Raw genomic sequence first — 16919 nt, 5'->3', positions numbered from 1 at the left:
AAAAAAATTACTGGAGAAATCTAGGTTCATCAAGATAAATTGCCGAACAGACAATAAAAGCTTTGGTTTGGCTCGTTTGAAGAGCTTTATGCATCTTTGCAAAGCACTTCAGTTGTAACTCTTTATCCCTAAAGCTTTTGAAACCGTATAGCTCTGGATTGGCCTTCACATAGAAAGAACATTTCTTTTCATTAGGAATTTGCAGCGCTAGAAGTTTTTCCTTTGATTTGAAGAAGACATCCAGAGGCTTTAAGATGGTAAAATGATGTGTGCAGCCGACAGGAAGGTCAATCAAATTAATCCAGCAGCATGAAACATAAAGCATTTGGCTCCCCTGCTTTTCAATTATCTGCTCTGTTGAACTGATCGCCATGTCAGTTGCACAAAACACAAAAAACAAGGATCACACAAATACCCCCTCTCTCACAGGTTTGATATTACAAATGAAATCCTTCAAAGTAGCAAATCCATGCCTGCACACTACTGTGTTTAACATGGAAACTTGCTGTTTTCTGACATGGCCGTGACCCCTTTCCCACTCCCCCACGGCCTCCTCCTCTCTCTGTGGGTACTCAAGAGTCAGTGGGAGGCGTCTGCTTTGGGGCACACACCTGAGCCCTGTTACGCCACAGCTCCAAAACAACGGCCATCTGCTGCTGCTGCTGACATGTCAGTTCAGCACCTCTCAGGACCTTCCCTACCTTTACACATGGATTATCTATCCCCTAACACTTCCCCAAACCCCACACCACAGTCACTGCTCACCTTGACCACACACTGCATGGATAAAAAAACCAACACAGGAAGCGTCTCTAACCCCGACCTGATCCACTCATTGTCAATCAAACGAGCCCTGATGTATTTGTGTAACATCATCTGCAGTTTGCAGTTTCCCACCAGCAGCAGCAGCTCCTCTGAGAAAAGGTATTTTTGTGCTAAGGTAGATTTCTTTTTTGGAAATTTTCAAAGGCACCATTGATTATTATGTCTTTCTTATTGGTGATGGTATAGTAGCTCCAGCAGCATCCCTGTTAATGGGAATCAATCACTGAGGTTGAGTTTCAGCAGACTCAGCATCGAGTAAAGGCCACGCCGAGCGGTGGAGTCTCCTTATACCGTCGTCATCATAGCATCTGCCTCGGTGACCTACAAATATTGTGGTCTGAAAGATATCGGATCCCTTTTAAAGTAAACATGATACACAACAATACATCTTCAGGGGCGACGCTGCCGGCCGGCCCTGGTTCGAATCCCACATCGGGTGGCCCTTTGGTCCCCCTCTCTCTGCCTCACCATTTCCTGTCTCTTTCAACTCATACAGGCAAAAGAAAACAAACCCACAATATAGACCTACTCAAATAATATAATGAAAATGCTTTTTTAAAGAAAAGAAAAAAAGATAAAGGCACATACACAATCTAATTAATATTAGTTGACTGGTACAGTTAACTGAAAATAAAATTAACATTATTGGTTATTGATTATCTGATAGTCACTGTTATTTGGTTTAAATGCCAATAGTTACTGGCAAATTATTTCACAGCAACCTAATATATGTTGACATCCATTTACTGTCCCCTAACCCCCCATTAACTCAATTATTTATTTGCATATTTTCAATAAAGGAGACAGAGAAAAGGACATTTTGTTTCACCATATGCTGACTTCCTCAGTCTGTGCTTGTTGTCATTCTGGACTAAGATTGTGTTGTGAGAGTGGACTCTTTCTAAAATAGAAAATTTGAAATAGGCAATCTCACTCAGTGTGGGAGTTTCTCTGCTTCTATGTTGTTTTGTTTTCTTTGTATTACTTCTTCATTTCACCTTATCAGAACGCCACAGCATACCCCAACATGTGCAAATTGTTTCTAAATGTCCAGAACCTCTGTTGTCATAGCAATGTTTTATGTTAACAGAGCGCTCCGGTTCACATCCGCCAGCAAGTAACCTGCTGTAGGAAAATTAACATTCAGCTTCGCCCCCGATGTCCCCAATGGGATACGATTTTTTAAAAAGCTTTCCACCTCTGCCTCCCATCCTCAGCCTCAGGAGTTCTGTTCGACCTCGACTTGTGCCACCTGTGTATTAACACGCTGTGGATGAGGAATAAATCTTTTGTATATTGTAATGATCTGTCATGATGCCCGGGAGGTTTTGCTGTATTTAGTCTCTGTAATTAATGGAAATGTTATTTCTGACTATAATAAAAAAGTATAGGAAATATAAGGGAGTTAACTGGATGTGATTGGATTAACATTTGTGCCCCCGTCACATATACCTCCCTGTAATGATTTATGTTACTGATAAGATTATCTGCTATAATATTGATGTAATACTATGACTGATAACAGGTTAATGACCTTTCAGGAAAAATACAGGTTTTGTAAAATGACAGCCCATCAGTCAATAAACCCGACTCCACAGTGCTTTTACTTCTCCATTGACAGGCTACATTTTGTGCCTCCAGTGCCACCTACTGCTGTGAATATTCACCAAATTCAATTTCAGCAGAGTTCATGCAAAACTGGCCAACTGGTGTGAATTAAAAAAAAAAAAAGAAAAAAGATGCAACTGTTTGGTAGACTTTTAGACTGACTACATTTTGATGTTTTCCAACAGACATTTCAATGATAGAAATGGTTGAATTCCATTAAGCTGCTTCTGCTTCAGTTTCATTCTCCAAGTGTTGTTCATGCTGACTCAGTCAAAGCTTAATGGGTACTTGAACAAATCAGAGCTATTGGGAGTTATTTTTAAACACCTGTCCTCTTGTGAAAAGGCCTATTCATATTTATTGGATTGTACCAGATCTAATGGCAATTATGTGTTTGAAGCACTAACATTGGTTTCAGGCTTCATTTCAGCACTGGATACTGAAGAAACCATTTTCTTCCATTTCTATTTTGAAGTTAAGCCAACTTTTATATTCCATATCCTGTGTTTTATGTATTTGGATTTAAATCAACACATCTGATTATTCTCACTGAGCTGATACCTGCAGAAAATAAAAATTGTTCCTGTAGAGGAACCGGCACTTTGTTGTCTGCAGGTATTTAGCCCAGTCTGCAACCTGTCTCCATTAATCACGACATTCTCACATTTATCTTTTTAAAGACTTTAATTTGCAAAGTTCCATAGTGACTATTTTCACTTCTTCTTCTCAACGTCCTGCTCGGCTGCTTCCTTAGCCCTCTTGGCACGGATGCCGAAAAGACGAGCGTTGGCGCGGGCCATACGCAGGCTGGCGAAAGCCTTGAAGTTCTTCTCATCCTCGGAGATAACCCGGGCCTTCTCCTTCTTGTGGACCTAAAGAGGATAAAAAGACGATTGTTATCTCAACTCTTTCCTTCAGTGGTTTAAATTAAATCCCCTTTGATTAATGTGAACCGATATGAAAATGTTTAAGTACAATTTTTTTGGACCAATTTTGTTTTTCTAGCTTATTTTCTAAAAAAGCAGTCATCAGAAAAGGGGTTCAAATGTTTCATCAAAGAAATACAGAGATTCCGGAGATGTGTCATCATCTGACTGCTGGATAAACACAAACATATCGATTGCACTGTAAACTATATTGATATGGATCTGAGAATGAATGTTGGGTGCTGGTGCAATCTTGTAGGAAATAGCAACTTACAGTTTTGATGGGCATGACTGGGCCTGCGAGCTGAGTGGCCATCTTAAGTTCCTCCTCCTGCAAAGATTAAACAGTTAATTACTAAACAGAAGAAAAAAAACATCCATATTGTCCACCAAGACTTGCCACAAGGCTGAACATCATTTGGATATCACAAATATTTATACGAGGTGATGTAACTTAGAGGGAAATTAAGGCTGCTGGGGTTTACATGCTCATTAACTGCAATTAACTCGAGGACAGCGTTGTCAGTGTGATGCTGATTCATGTAATATAGAAGTATTATTTTATTAATGAATCCATCAGGCAGTGCACAGGGGTCAGGCATTATGGAGTATGGGGCTTGCCAGGCCTTGAGGCACAGTGAGCATTGTTTGGCCGTCGGCCTGTATTGTTGGACTGACTGACAGTGTCTAACCTCACTGGGGCCCAGCAGCTGTATTCAGCCAGCTAGATAATCTCGAGCAAAGCCTTTAAATTCATCACCACATGGGTGAATTAGTCTTCCAATGTGACTGAATTTGAGTTCACTGGAGTGTCACCCCGTCTCATTAAGGTTCAGTCCAATCTCACGCAGTCAAAACTCTTGACAAACAGATCTAAATGGTATTCAAAATGCAAACCATGATTTCACTGAAGGTGTGCAGCTGCCAGAAACATGGATTCAAATCAATAAACAGTCTCATTCTGAGGGGAACTGTAATTGTACTGTGTTAAGGTTTACACAAAGACACGTATGGTAAAGGCTGGGGATGAATCTATTCGTTTTTACACACACACACACACACACTCAGGTTTTCAATAAAGTAAAAGCTTTTGCATTGATTCTTTTAAGATGCAGTGATAGTAAACATCAAAGAGCTCTTTGTACTGCTGTATGCTAAAAAAAATGATTCACTCTTACTGCGAGCCTTTGAGGACTGACTTAAACATTTGTATTTCTCAGAAAACTCTGCCAAAACAAAGCATGCTTGTTTTAACAACCACAACGATCCATCACATCTTCTGAGTGTTTAGTCTTAATGTTGACAACATTAAAGAGAAACTTACAGTGCTGTCTCCCTTCTTGGGGGCAGAAGCCTTTCTGGGGAACAGGATGAGTTTGGAGCGGTACTCCTTCAGGCGCTGCACGTTGGCTTGAAGAGATTCTGTGGATCTGTTGCGACGGCGGGAGTCAACAGAGATGCCAATGGTGCGGGCTGTCTTTTTGTGGATGCCAGCCGCCTGCAGGGAGGACACACACACCACCGTAAGACTTGGAACAGGAAAACTGCATCGAGATTTTTTTTGTTGTTACGTTTACATTGATTTTTGCCATTTTTAGCAACAGAAGCAGTCATCAGAAAAGGGGTTCAAAGTTTTCATCAAGTAAATACAGAGATTCCGGAGATTTATCATCATCTGACTGCTGTCGAGCACATAAGATCGTTCGTGTATTTTGATTATTCCAACAACCAAATAACCTGGAGCATGTCGCTCTCCTCACATATTTGGCCACTGTCCGATCTAAATCCAAGACATAAATTCTGCTTTTGGGAGATGTGAGCCAGTATCCTCCATATTACACTTAAAATTATTGATTCTTATTCATGATGGTAGAATTTAACAATACGAACATCATATTTATTCATAAATAATACAGTTTTGCCAAATGCTGCACAATGACCTCACTGAAAGCTCCTGTATGAAGGAAAAACACGTCCACATGTTCAGGAGTGATGTACATCAGTCATTTAGCCTTACTCCCACAGCAGGCAAGTACATGGGAGGAGAGGCAAGGTGCACTTTGGCAAGAACATCAAGTCCCTGAGCAGCACTCCCATGTTGTTCTAACAGTCAGTTCTTTTGGTTGGGTGGGATGAATGATTCACCACAGAAAAAGGTTGAGCGAGGTTTATTTTGCTTGTACGGTTAAGTCGATAGATTTGGAGGTGGAGTTCAAATGATTAAACAGTAGGTTTTAGGGTCTCAGTGATGCCAACATGCAAACAGGTTTTCAGTGTGCATTTTGGTTTAAAGGGGATTCACAGTAACTCTTCATCTGCATACAATTACCTTGAGTTCTTCCAGGGTGAAGCCACGTCCGGCACGAACCTTTGTGTGGTACCTGACAGTGGGACACCTGACCTGTGGCCTCAATGGTCCAGCGACAGGGCGGGGAGCGATGCGGCGGGCCTTGGCCTGACGGGCCTTTCGCCTGTGGGAAAAAAATATGTTGGTTAAATTCAAGTAAGCAAGGCACATTTTCACTTTCAAGAACTAAGAAAAACATACTAAGCTACAGACACCAAGCCTTCACATATTACCGATTGTGACCCCTTTGCATCTCAACTATGATGATGAAAACAGACAGACCAATACATATTCAGTCTAGTATTGCATGACTGATGAATGCAAATGAGACGACGATCAGACTGATAATTGCCATTTAGTGGCCATTTATCCTTTTGACAGGACACAGAATTAACCAATTACAAAGGCTATAACATTTCTCCTACACCCACTATTAATGTAATGTGGCAGCTGTTTGCTGGTAACAACACTGGAAGCAGAGAAGCATATACAGTCACAATGCACTAAATCCTGGACTAGTTTGAATGGCAACATTTTTATTGCACATTAAGGAGACCTATCTGATACATACTCATGCACTTCAGAAACTTCTGGTGCAGGGACATCAACCTAAAACTTGCACATGAGAAACCCTTACAGCATTTTGCGCATTTAGTGATGTGCTTAAATAACTGCAGACAGTGTGGATAGGAACCTGATAAAACCCCAGAGCGGATAGTCTGACTGTCTTGTCTTCAGGAAAGCTCTAGCTAGGAGCATTTTGTGGCAGCAGCTAACAAACATGAGGAACCCTGAGTTTTATCAATGCAGCTAACAAACTGGTACTTATTCAAGGCCCAGTGTTGTGTGTAAAATGTTGGTTTCTTCATGTCCATGCAAACATTCACGTGTTCACTGCAGCCTGGTTAACTACACGTTTACCTCCTACAGGACTAATCCAAAACACTACAAGAAAACCCCACAAACACAAACTGTCAGGGATTACAGTATGTGTGTGTTTTCTGAAATGTTTTTGAAACCAATTTCTTATTTTCTCTGGTTAAACCTGGCCGTGTTTAGCTTCTGCTCAACATGCTCATTCATGACCCAAGTGGAGAGTGCGTTACCTTTAGCTAAGTTAGCATCTCTCCCATACACCACCAGACGGTTCTTACCTGCGGATCTTCCTGGCTGGCTGGTTGAACCAGGTGCGCACTCTTTTCTGCCAGTCTTTGTGGAAGTGAGGGTTCAAGATCATTCCATTCCGGCTGGGGGCCATGGCTGCCTGCTTCCCTGGGACACAACACACATGGATATGAGCAAGACTGTCACGCCGACACACCGATAGACCTCACTGAGATACGGCTAACATGCTAAGCTAAGCTAATACGTTTACGGAGCTGAATCTCATGTAGAAATGTCCTGAGCACCAGTCTTTACTTTTACGAGGTTCTGCACTTGTGGTCGTGTGTTCATATTTTTTATTTTAAGGCATTATTAAAGTATGGGGCTACAACCGATAGCCTGTAACAGTCAGCGATGCTACCACACCGGTGACCGGGCATCACCACTCAAACAGCTCCTTCTTAGCAAATTCAACAGGGAAATCTTTAACAATAATCACCTTATTTCAAAGGTGATAACACGCACAACTTCAAACTGTAAGTGAAATTGGAAATAACTTGTAAAATACCACGGATTGACTAAGATTGTTTTTAAATCTGTAGAGAATAATTTCTCATACCTACGAGGGAGGAAAATGGCCGAAAGGAAAAAGGAAGTAGCAACGCGGTGGATTGTGGGATATGTATCAACCGACCAATCGTCGCCGCCCTACGGCGGATCTTTGACGAGACCGCGCTGAGAAACGTAAAATGAAATACCGTAGAAATGTTTCATACCATTTAACACCAGATTGATTTCTTTTAGTTTTACTAAACAATACTTATACTACAAATGGATTAGATATTTATACGCAAAATGTGTGCTTAATCATTGGAACACAAATTTAGAGAAAAAGGAAATTGGTAATCTAAGCGAAACCGGAAGTATGTAACACTTAAAAACACACGTTATGCATCTTTGATTAGATACACAAAAATGAGTCAAACCCGTCTAACTTTTTAACTTTTATTAAATTTGCTCACGTTTTTCTATAGCTTTATTTTCTATACATAGAAAATCATATTTCATTGGAGTACATTTTATGTTTTCTATTTTTGGAAAGTAAGGCTAATATGACAACAGTTAGTAAAAAGTATAAACAATGTAAAGTCAGATTAGGTTGTAGATTTTTTATTATTATTTTTTTTTTTTTAATTATTATTATAGGCCTATATTTTACTTCTATTTTGAACATAGAAGGTAGTATGAAAGAAACTGCTAGAAGACAAAGCAAACAACAAAAACACCGCCCAAAAAACAACAGCCTAATGGAAAACACAAACAGCGGCTATTTGAAAAATTAAAAAACAAAAACAAATGTAGGCTACTTTTTATTACCAAGGACTGGATTGAAATAGTGGCCAGATTGTAAAATGTTAAAGTGCATGGCAATTTCTATGATTAACTACGTGTGTGTTTTGTTTTGTTTGTTTTTTTTAATCTATTTTACATCTGTCAAACTCCTGAGATCTGTGTGCATTGTTACACATTTATTTATCTTAACTGAAGTAACTGGACCTTGTGTGTCATCATGTCATTTTTGGTTCACCAGTGCCATGCGGTACCTACATTTTGCAACTGAAAAGGTGAAGGTTTCCATACTGACCACTAGATGTAGTCCTCCTCTCACCTTGCATCTGGAGGCTTAAATGACACAGGCATTGATTTTTACTGCAAACTAAACCGTTTTATTCGACCAGCATTCACAGACAATTACTTAATAGCAGGTTATAAATGTACTATAAGTATGTGGCATTGGAAATAACCTAAGTAGCCTACTCACTACCCTACAATTTAGAGTTGTCAGTAGTGTGCATGACTTTAGACTGGGGGAAAGCCAGATTGTCTGGAGAGAACCGATGCAGGCACAAGGAAAACATGCAAACTTCACATATTTAGGCCTGGGAATAGAAGCAGTAGAGTGGGTTATCTGGCACAGTTTCATCAGTTAACATTGTGCATGGAGAAACTTGAGAAAAAAAGCTCCATTTGCAATAAAGAAAAGCAACTTTATTCGACTAACACACTTGAGCTTGTAGCCTTCATTAGGGTCATCCTAGGAGTTAAACCCACAACCTTTTTTGCTGTGAGGTGACAGTGCTAACCACTGCAACACCATGCCATCCCTGTCAGTGTAAAATATGAATTTGTCCTGGTCATGAGCATACATCACCACTTTCATATTTGAATATCCTCATATTACTGTGTGGATGTAAAAAACAAACAAACAAAAAAACATCCACACAGAGTATCATCGGAAACCTCAGTAATTAGGACAGGACCTAACTAAATATTAGAGTTGTTATCAAAGACATTTCATGATGAGGCACATTGTTTCTGGACTGTGATGGAAATTACTGAACTCTGTTCATCCTCCAGAGCTGTAAATTAGGGTTTAGAGTTCCAACAAATGTTCAAGGACCAGTCAGGTTTGTCTCTTCAAACAGCAGGCGTGTTAGTAATTTCTTACTAATTCCACTTTGTGATTAATAACAAAGCTTCTCTGTGAAAACTAACTGTGCTTGGTCCTGTCTAAACTTGCTAAGGTTTGCAGGCGTGTCCTTCATTGACGCTGACGAGACTAGTAAGACAGCCAAGAAGGAAATTGTATTTTGAGATCAAATTGAATTTCTTCCATGTGTTGCTTATTGCAGTAATCTTATACTGCCTTGGAACGCCAACAGCTTTTGCTTTATGTTTCCTTTTGGCTTTTAAATAAGATTTTGAAATACTGAAGATGTTCACAAACAGAATATTGTTATATTTCAAGCGTATTGAGGAACAAATTGGAGACAGTGTCATCACAGTCTATACCAGACAATAACATAATAGTGTAAATATGAAGTGAAAATCATACAGAAAATATGCAGTTTGTAAATGGGAAACATGAAAGATACAATTAACCACTTTAAAAGGAAGTTATTTAATAGACAAATAGGGATTCAGTATGACAGAATTAACTGGACATCTGTTTTTGTCAAGAACATCAATTACAGCTCTTATTTTCCATTATCAGCCTGGGAGTGCAGTTTTTGTACGGTCACTGATTTTAAAACCACTGCTTGATTAATCATTGATCAACAAGCCTCTGCAATCTCTTCCTATCTTCACCTGAGGGCAAAGGTCAAGGTGTGTGGAACCACGAGCAGAAATAAGCAGCATGCCTTGTCAGCACATGTCAACATGTCTGCCGTCTACAGCACATAAATACATAATTATTGAGCTTGAACTTTTTACAAGATGTGAAGTTGTATTGTCATTGTTATGTGTGAACTGCGGCCATGTTGACACCAAAACCACTGCAATACATGATTGATGTTGCCAAGGATGTCCGAATGTAATTTCATTTCAAGTTTAAATTTTATTAAATGAATGTCACACAGCACTTTAAATCACTTTTCAGTCTTTTACCACTGTGCACATTTAAAACAGGAGCAAAACATGAGAAACAAGACCCAGTAATAGACAGATCTTGAGATTAAGAGCCCTCACTGGCAGCTGAAACAATCCTAACCTAAGTGGAAGTTGTTAAAAGTATTTAAAATTATTTTGATAGCACAATTCCAGTATCAAAATAAATACCACAGACAAAGAAGAGAGCCACACAAGATGTTAGTAATCCAGTCTACTAATCTTTGATTGCATTTTCATCAAGGCACAGTGAGTTTCACCAATTTATTATTCAAGTGACTTAACAAATTTATCATAGGAAGCTTGATCCATGAGGCCATCCAGCTCTTCAGGCTTTGCAATCGTCATCTTGATTAGCCACCCTGAAAGGGAAAGAGTTTGTTTTTCAAAAGTAGAAAAAATATTATTTTTTTTACAAGGTGTGACATTATGTTGGTTTTGGCAACTTGTCATTTCACAGAAGGTGAAAGTGAGGAAACTGCAATGAATCTGTGGGAACTTCTGTAGCCACGTTGGGACAAGCTTTCCCAACAGTGTAATAACAGTAACAAAATATTTTTTCTAATACAGTTTTTGTTATCTTTAATTTCAGAAAGACTGAGACTTTACACAGACTTTACACACACCTGTAAAGATAGTGGTTATGGACCCTTGGTGTGAATACGGTAGTAAAAGATAACATGTATGTAATTCAACCATTCATTCATTCATTCCATTCAGAAACTGATGGGGCAGCTTCAGGAGCAGTTAGGACTTCAGTATCTCGCTCAAGGACACTTTGACATGTTCTTTGGAGGAGCCAGGGATCGAACCAATTACAAGATGACCGCATTAAGCATTACCTCCTGAGTCGTGCCCGGCCTAGTGTACCTTGGCAACAAATCAACTCGGGGGAGATTCCTGGAAATGACTATGACAAATGAACCAGAAACGAACGACTGTGATTGCGAGGTGCTTACCCTCTTCATAGCAGGCTTTATTCACAAGGCCAGGATTCTCTGCCAGCTCTGTGTTGATTTCTGTTACCTCTCCCGTCAGTGGTGAGTATAGCTCACTGGCAGCCTTTACACTTTCCAACGCACCAAACTCCTCTGCAAGAGACATACACATGACAAATGACTGAGTTGTGTGCAAACAATTACTTGATGCAGAATCGCATCCTATAGTTAACAGTTTGTGCTTCTTATTGGGGTGTGTATATAAACTAGTGTAATCCTGGCGCTTACCCAATTGTTCAAGTCCTTGGCCAACTTCAGGGAGTCCACAATATACCACATCACCTAATGCTTCCTAAAACAAGAGAAGAGAAGAAAATTTGTGTATCCTAAATAAAGCTGCTGCTAATGTCAAGATGTTCTGTGAAAAAGTCTCCCCAAGCCCATTTATTCCAACTCAGATCAGTTTAAAATATTGCACAGTGTAGTTTGCAGATGCTGAGAAAGAGAGACAGAGAGAGAGAGACACTGTGTGATTAAGTCAAAATAATCTACAGTACCCATGTTTGTGGTGCTGAAGGGACGTTGATAACCACTTCTCATCACTGAACAAAATGATAAAGACTTTGGGGTTTCAGGTTTGTTCTTTATCTTAAATGTAAGACTGTGTGTGTTTGCAGTGACAGATAACATTGGTTACAAGGCTTCAGGAATAAATGTGCTGACAAGAATGTTTGCCAGTTTTCTGTATCATTTGCCTATACTCATGCAGCTGACCCAGCAGGTGTGGGTCAAATCAATTTTCAGACTTGAATTTGAAGCCTTCTGGGGCTCAGATATAGAGAAAATGACAAGGTCCTACTCAGTATGAAGAGTGTAACAGGGAGTTGGTCTAAACGCTCTCTTACTGAGAGGGAAGAAAACTACTGTGTGGAATTCAAAAGACCAGGGACAAGGTTGAAAATTCACTCAGATGAAAACATAGCTACTACTGCACATCAATCAATATATAAACAGGTAATTACTCCTACATATTACTATACCACACTGCATGTGTACGGCGTGTCTCATTTACTGCTCCAGAATGAATATCTGGCTTTGATAAGGAGCAGTAGGAGAAGAGGAAACTATTTAGTTGTCCAAGGTGAAATCTCTAAGTGCAGCCTTATGTATAGCGTATACATGAAAAAAAAAAAAACACAAGAGAGATAGGTTTCTGTGGTTCCAACTCCGCTGAACTCTACTCTCCAACCCTGATTGTGACTCTAATTCGCGGGATATCACACACCTTTGAGTGTCAAGCATTTGCCATCACAACTTCAGCCTATGAATTAAGCATTCATCTGAAGTAAAATATGAATCATGGCTACTTAATATACTATAATAATACTGTATGCAATCTAAAACTGTAATTTATGTTGAACATAAAATTAGGCCGTTTAGCCTCCATAAACTTTACAGCTTTTTGGAGAGCTGCAGCAACACTGAGATGCTTAATGATACACAAGGTCAAAGGTTTTCAAAAGTTCACATTCCCAAGTACAATAGAAGTGGAGACTGATAAAAGTCCACACGCTCTAAAAAATAATCATATCACTGTTTATGAGCATCTATTTTTAGCAAAACAGTGCAGAGAGCACATTTCTGAAAACAGTCGGCCTGATACACTGTCGATCTGTTTGAACTGCTGAGAATACTGGAGATGTGGGCAGTAGTGGTTCAGAGGTCCTGTTTGACAATGCAAATCATTTTCTCCTTAGACGTTACATTGGCACTGTTGTTTGAGAAATGAGCAACAACAAATATAGGAGTGTTTCTCTTACATCTCTGCAACATCACCCATAATATCAAACTACAGCCCTACCAGCAGATCCAGAGATCAAATCATTTCAACTTTCAATTTCAGTGTTGCTCAATATATGAAGACAACACCTACAAAGTACAGCAGCGCATTGTTTCTATAAAAGCTCTGTTCAAGTCAAAGATAAAAGACAGCGGCCTTCATTCAAAGTGCTGAACATCTACAGGTCAGCTAGTGCCCTTGAGATTTTCTGCACACGGCTGCAGTCTAGTGGTGATCAATTGTCTCAAACAATAGTAATAAAACAGTAAATTAGCTTGTTATAGTGCAGTTGCCGCAGAGTACAAAGTGCAGTACCGGACTGCACAATTCAGACATTAGCATATATAACGACTGTGATCGGTAAACCTCTGAACCAAGTGTCATAAATCAATGATTAGTTAAAAAAGACAGACCCAGCGACCCACCTGAGCATAACTGCTGATACCAACTGTGCCAATTCCACCCTCCACTCGCACCCACTCGTGCTTATCTGTGAACTTTAGTGCTGTGGAGAGACAGCAGAGGGTTAGTTTGGAAAATATTAATCAATTAATGAGCATAAAAATAATGAATTTATGAATCATTACCGACCATGGTACAAAAATAAACTGACATGATGAGGAATCTTGTTAAATACAAGGAGCCCACCACTTTGAAAGCCCATAATTTGAATGTTCAAATAACATTTTTACTGTACTATGGACCAAAGCTGAAGAGTAGGTGTCTCTTGTGCAACAACATGCATGCACCGCTGTCAATTAGAAATAAAACATCTGTGATTTACTGGTTGCACTGAGGCAACCTGGAAAACGCAGAGTTTTTTTTGTTTTTTTTTAATCCAATGAATCAGTGCTGATAGAGGAACGTGTGAACAGGAACTAGAAAAGTCTCATACTTATGTGGTTGAGTCAGATCTGCAGGAGTAAGCACGCTTTGATTTAAAAGCTGTTGATCACATCCACAGTAAAGAAGTGCAACATTTGACCAATTCACAGTGTGGTACCAGAGAGTAGAGCTGGAAAAATGCTGCACAGAGACTAAATAAAGGATTTTTATTTTCAAATTATTCCACTGGGTGACAACTGTAAACAATGATTATATTTTTTTTTCAAACACTCACATTTGACCATGTGGTGTGTGGGTAAGAAAAAATAAGCTTCCTGTTGAAATGTTAGACCAAATTTGATACAATCCTCCACAGCTAATTATTGGCACATTTCAGGGCTCATGGTCAAGTTTTTGTTTAATCAGCTGCGACTTGGTGCACGAGACATTGGTAATTTGTTGTTTACGCTCATTAATTAACTTCCAGCTTGGAGCTCGTGCTTTGACAGTCTTCCAATGACTCGGACTGGGGAATGAATAAAGTTTTGTTATGTACTTTACATAACATGTGGCTACAACTTTTCTTTGCCAAAGTTTTTTTTCTTCTACTTTGTCACCTCCAAGTGAAAAAAAGAAACAAAACACAAACGTATAGCTCGTCCTTCCTGTCGCATCCCTCTCTGCTCCCTTGTGGGGAAAAGTGACACAAACTGCGTGAGTTTTTTTCGTCCATTGCTCACAGGAATGTGTGACTAGCCCGCATGTAGTGTGTTACATTGCAATATCCTATTTTTTTTCTTCTAAATTTACCTGAGGAAAGGACCGAGGTCGTGCTCAGTGTCCGCGGAGAGCCGCTCCTCCACAGCAGCCGAGTCGCTGGGACCTGAGCTGCGGATGAGAGTTGAGGCAGTCTGCTCGAAAAGTTTGCAGAGAGGCACCGCAGCGCTGTTCTCATCGCCATCTTCACTCGGTGTGTGTCGGTCGGCCCCATAGACTGTAAGGTCGGCCCTCTCATCCAGTGCACACACACTTGACCGCGGGAGCGCGCATCGTCGGGAGAGGGGGGAGTGTGTGTGTGTCTGAGTTCAGCCCAGGTTCAAAGGCAAAACGTGTGTGAGGCCTCAGATTTGTATTGTGAATAATTACTGACTTTAAACAGTGACAATTGACTTAAAGTAGCCTATTCACACCATTAAAACATTTCTCTATATTTCATATAACATCATATATTTTATATATTATTTTGCAGAAATGCTCACATTATTTAATTTATTTGGAATATCGTTATTTATGCATTTACATCTAAGGAGAATATTAATATAGAGATAATTCTTTGTATATATGTTGTGTAGATTATTTATGCCTATTAAATCTACAGGTTTGTCAAATTTTAAGATGCATAAGTGACAATGTGAGAATAGATAGTTGTAGCCTACTGAGTCCTGAATACGGCATTAAAACATTTTACTTGTGTAAAACAGTATTCATATCAACAATACTCCAAGTATCAAAACTTAGTAAAAGTATTGTTCTGTAGAAATGCTCCTTTCATACTGTTAAACTTGCTATGATATTCATTTGGAATATTATCATTGTTACATCAACATCTAAGAAGAAAGTTAATGATATAACTCTATGTGTAAGTGCTGGGTAGTTTAATATAAAACAATGTAAATCTATAGGTGTGTTAGATACAGTGGACTAGATTTAAGATAGTGGAGCAGAAATGCTGGGGTAGGTACATAAAGTAGCAAAAGGTTAAAACATAGTTCCTAAAACTTAGACTAAGGTAGGCTACTTAAGTTACTTTCACCATAGTTAATTTGACAGCTCTGGCACAGTTGTCTAAGGTACCAGGGTGAAACATAATTATCTACAGTACATGTGCAATACAGAAACTCTAGAAGACTTCACTGTGTTCACATTTTCCATGTGAAGTCATGATAGAGCAGGAATGACTGCAATCTACAATGCTGCTCCAGAGCACCCTCATGAGGACACTAGGCACAGGCTCAGGCTCAGTCAAGACGAGGAATTGGCTGATCAAGACTGACCTCCCAAATATGTACAAGGATGACCTGCAGATAAGTCCACTACAGTCTAAACACACTAGCTATAGTAGTTCAAAGACAAGGTTGAGCAGTGTTGTTGCATAACTTTCTCCTATGATGAAGATCAAGCTGCCAAGAATTTAATGGAGCAATAATGTTCACGCTCTAATGATGAAGACCTGGTTGTCTACTGTCTGTCTCAGATGATGAAAACCCAGCTGCCTGTGGTTTTCTGATGAAGCAAAACCAACAGACTCCACTCCTGTAGTCTCATCCTACATTTATAATTATTAATAATTGTTGGAGAGGATTCACAAATTCCTCAGACAAATCAAAGCTCTGTTTTGCTGCTGGCGTTCAGCTGTGGATGACTGATTATTAATCATCTCTGATTATCTATTGTGTATCAAGTGGCTTTTGCTTTGTCACATTTTGGGAATACAGCTGTTCCATTGCACTGCAGAAAACCTTTATGCCTTAAAAAAAATTTACAATTTATATTTATATTTTTGCAGACATGTGTATACAAACTGACATACAAGTGAGGGACATAACCAAATCTAAAATGTAGTAGAAAACTTTGGTCTAAGGACTAAGTGCTGCATCTTTTCAATAAGTACAAGGGGAAGAAGAGCACGGTAAGTCTAAACCTATAAAAGACGAGGACGATGCATCATTAGGGATGTGATGTCAATGGACAGGAAACTCTTTGTCCAGCTTCAATGAGCAGATGAGAACTGCAGCTTTCGCCTGCAAAATCCAATTACCGGTACTCAAAACTAATAGAAACATTGAGAATTTTAGAGTTTGTTCTTGCATCACTAACTTTCTCATTCAATTCAATCACTAATGATGACTTACATCTTCATTACTGGATCCATTGTTATTGAACTACTAGGACCTTGACTGTTCATAATATTGGTGAAGGTAACCCAGTGATGGCTCAACTTACAATGTTTTGTTTTAAAGTATTAATTATTAAAATTAAAATAAAAAGTTGCCTAG

At 39.4% G+C, this 16919-nt stretch overlaps 2 protein-coding genes and 2 non-coding genes across 5 annotated transcripts; all 4 read right to left on the bottom strand.

The window, feature by feature from the left end:
• Nucleotides 1-3098: 3098 nt before the first annotated feature.
• On the bottom strand, nucleotides 3099-7462 carry rpl13 (ribosomal protein L13). Of its 2 annotated transcripts, none has more exons than XM_085761201.1 (6): nucleotides 7310-7462; nucleotides 6861-6978; nucleotides 5689-5830; nucleotides 4684-4857; nucleotides 3634-3690; nucleotides 3099-3305 (listed from the first exon to the last, which is right to left on the bottom strand). In XM_085761201.1, the coding sequence occupies exons 2-6, from the start codon at nucleotides 6962-6964 to the stop codon at nucleotides 3147-3149; spliced, it is 636 nt and encodes a 211-aa protein (XP_085617327.1). In that variant the 5' UTR covers nucleotides 6965-6978; nucleotides 7310-7462; the 3' UTR covers nucleotides 3099-3146. The 2 variants fall into 2 exon arrangements, with proteins under 2 accessions (XP_085617327.1, XP_085617318.1); XM_085761192.1 differs by having other exon boundaries at nucleotides 7430-7462.
• LOC146989621 (small nucleolar RNA MBII-202) lies at nucleotides 3449-3522 on the bottom strand. The gene has a single exon (XR_015035669.1). It is a non-coding gene; the product is annotated as a small nucleolar RNA MBII-202 (small nucleolar RNA).
• LOC146989620 (small nucleolar RNA MBII-202) lies at nucleotides 4956-5033 on the bottom strand. Its single transcript, XR_015035670.1, has one exon. It is a non-coding gene; the product is annotated as a small nucleolar RNA MBII-202 (small nucleolar RNA).
• A 2723-nt stretch (nucleotides 7463-10185) lies between the features above and the next one.
• Nucleotides 10186-14839, bottom strand: gcshb (glycine cleavage system protein H (aminomethyl carrier), b). Its single transcript, XM_085760989.1, has 5 exons — nucleotides 14674-14839; nucleotides 13464-13543; nucleotides 11487-11550; nucleotides 11220-11351; nucleotides 10186-10622 (listed from the first exon to the last, which is right to left on the bottom strand). The coding sequence occupies exons 1-5, from the start codon at nucleotides 14822-14824 to the stop codon at nucleotides 10528-10530; spliced, it is 522 nt and encodes a 173-aa protein (XP_085617115.1). The 5' UTR covers nucleotides 14825-14839; the 3' UTR covers nucleotides 10186-10527.
• Nucleotides 14840-16919: the final 2080 nt, after the last annotated feature.

This window comes from Trachurus japonicus, chromosome 3 (assembly GCF_045865225.1).
Source record: "Trachurus japonicus isolate A0001 chromosome 3, Traja_1.0".
NCBI classification, from domain to species: Eukaryota; Metazoa; Chordata; class Actinopteri; order Carangiformes; family Carangidae; genus Trachurus; species Trachurus japonicus.
Note: the sequence above shows the minus strand (reverse complement) of the source record. Positions and strands in the feature narration are given on the sequence as shown.

Excerpts from the sequence above, each read along its gene's own strand:
- gcshb (XM_085760989.1), bottom strand. The coding sequence starts at position 14,824 with ATGGCGATGAGAACAGCGCTGCGGTGCCTCTCTGCAAACTTTTCGAGC. Across the intron at positions 11,551-13,463 it reads GTATCAGCAGTTATGCTCAG|GAAGCATTAGGTGATGTGGT; the intron begins GTGGGTCGCTGG and ends CTCTTGTTTTAG. Across the intron at positions 11,352-11,486 it reads CCAAGGACTTGAACAATTGG|AGGAGTTTGGTGCGTTGGAA; the intron begins GTAAGCGCCAGG and ends TGTCTCTTGCAG.
- rpl13 (XM_085761201.1), bottom strand. The coding sequence starts at position 6,964 with ATGGCCCCCAGCCGGAATGGAATGATCTTGAACCCTCACTTCCACAAA. Across the intron at positions 5,831-6,860 it reads CCAGCCAGGAAGATCCGCAG|GCGAAAGGCCCGTCAGGCCA; the intron begins GTAAGAACCGTC and ends TTTTTCCCACAG. Across the intron at positions 4,858-5,688 it reads TCACCCTGGAAGAACTCAAG|GCGGCTGGCATCCACAAAAA; the intron begins GTAATTGTATGC and ends TCCTCCCTGCAG.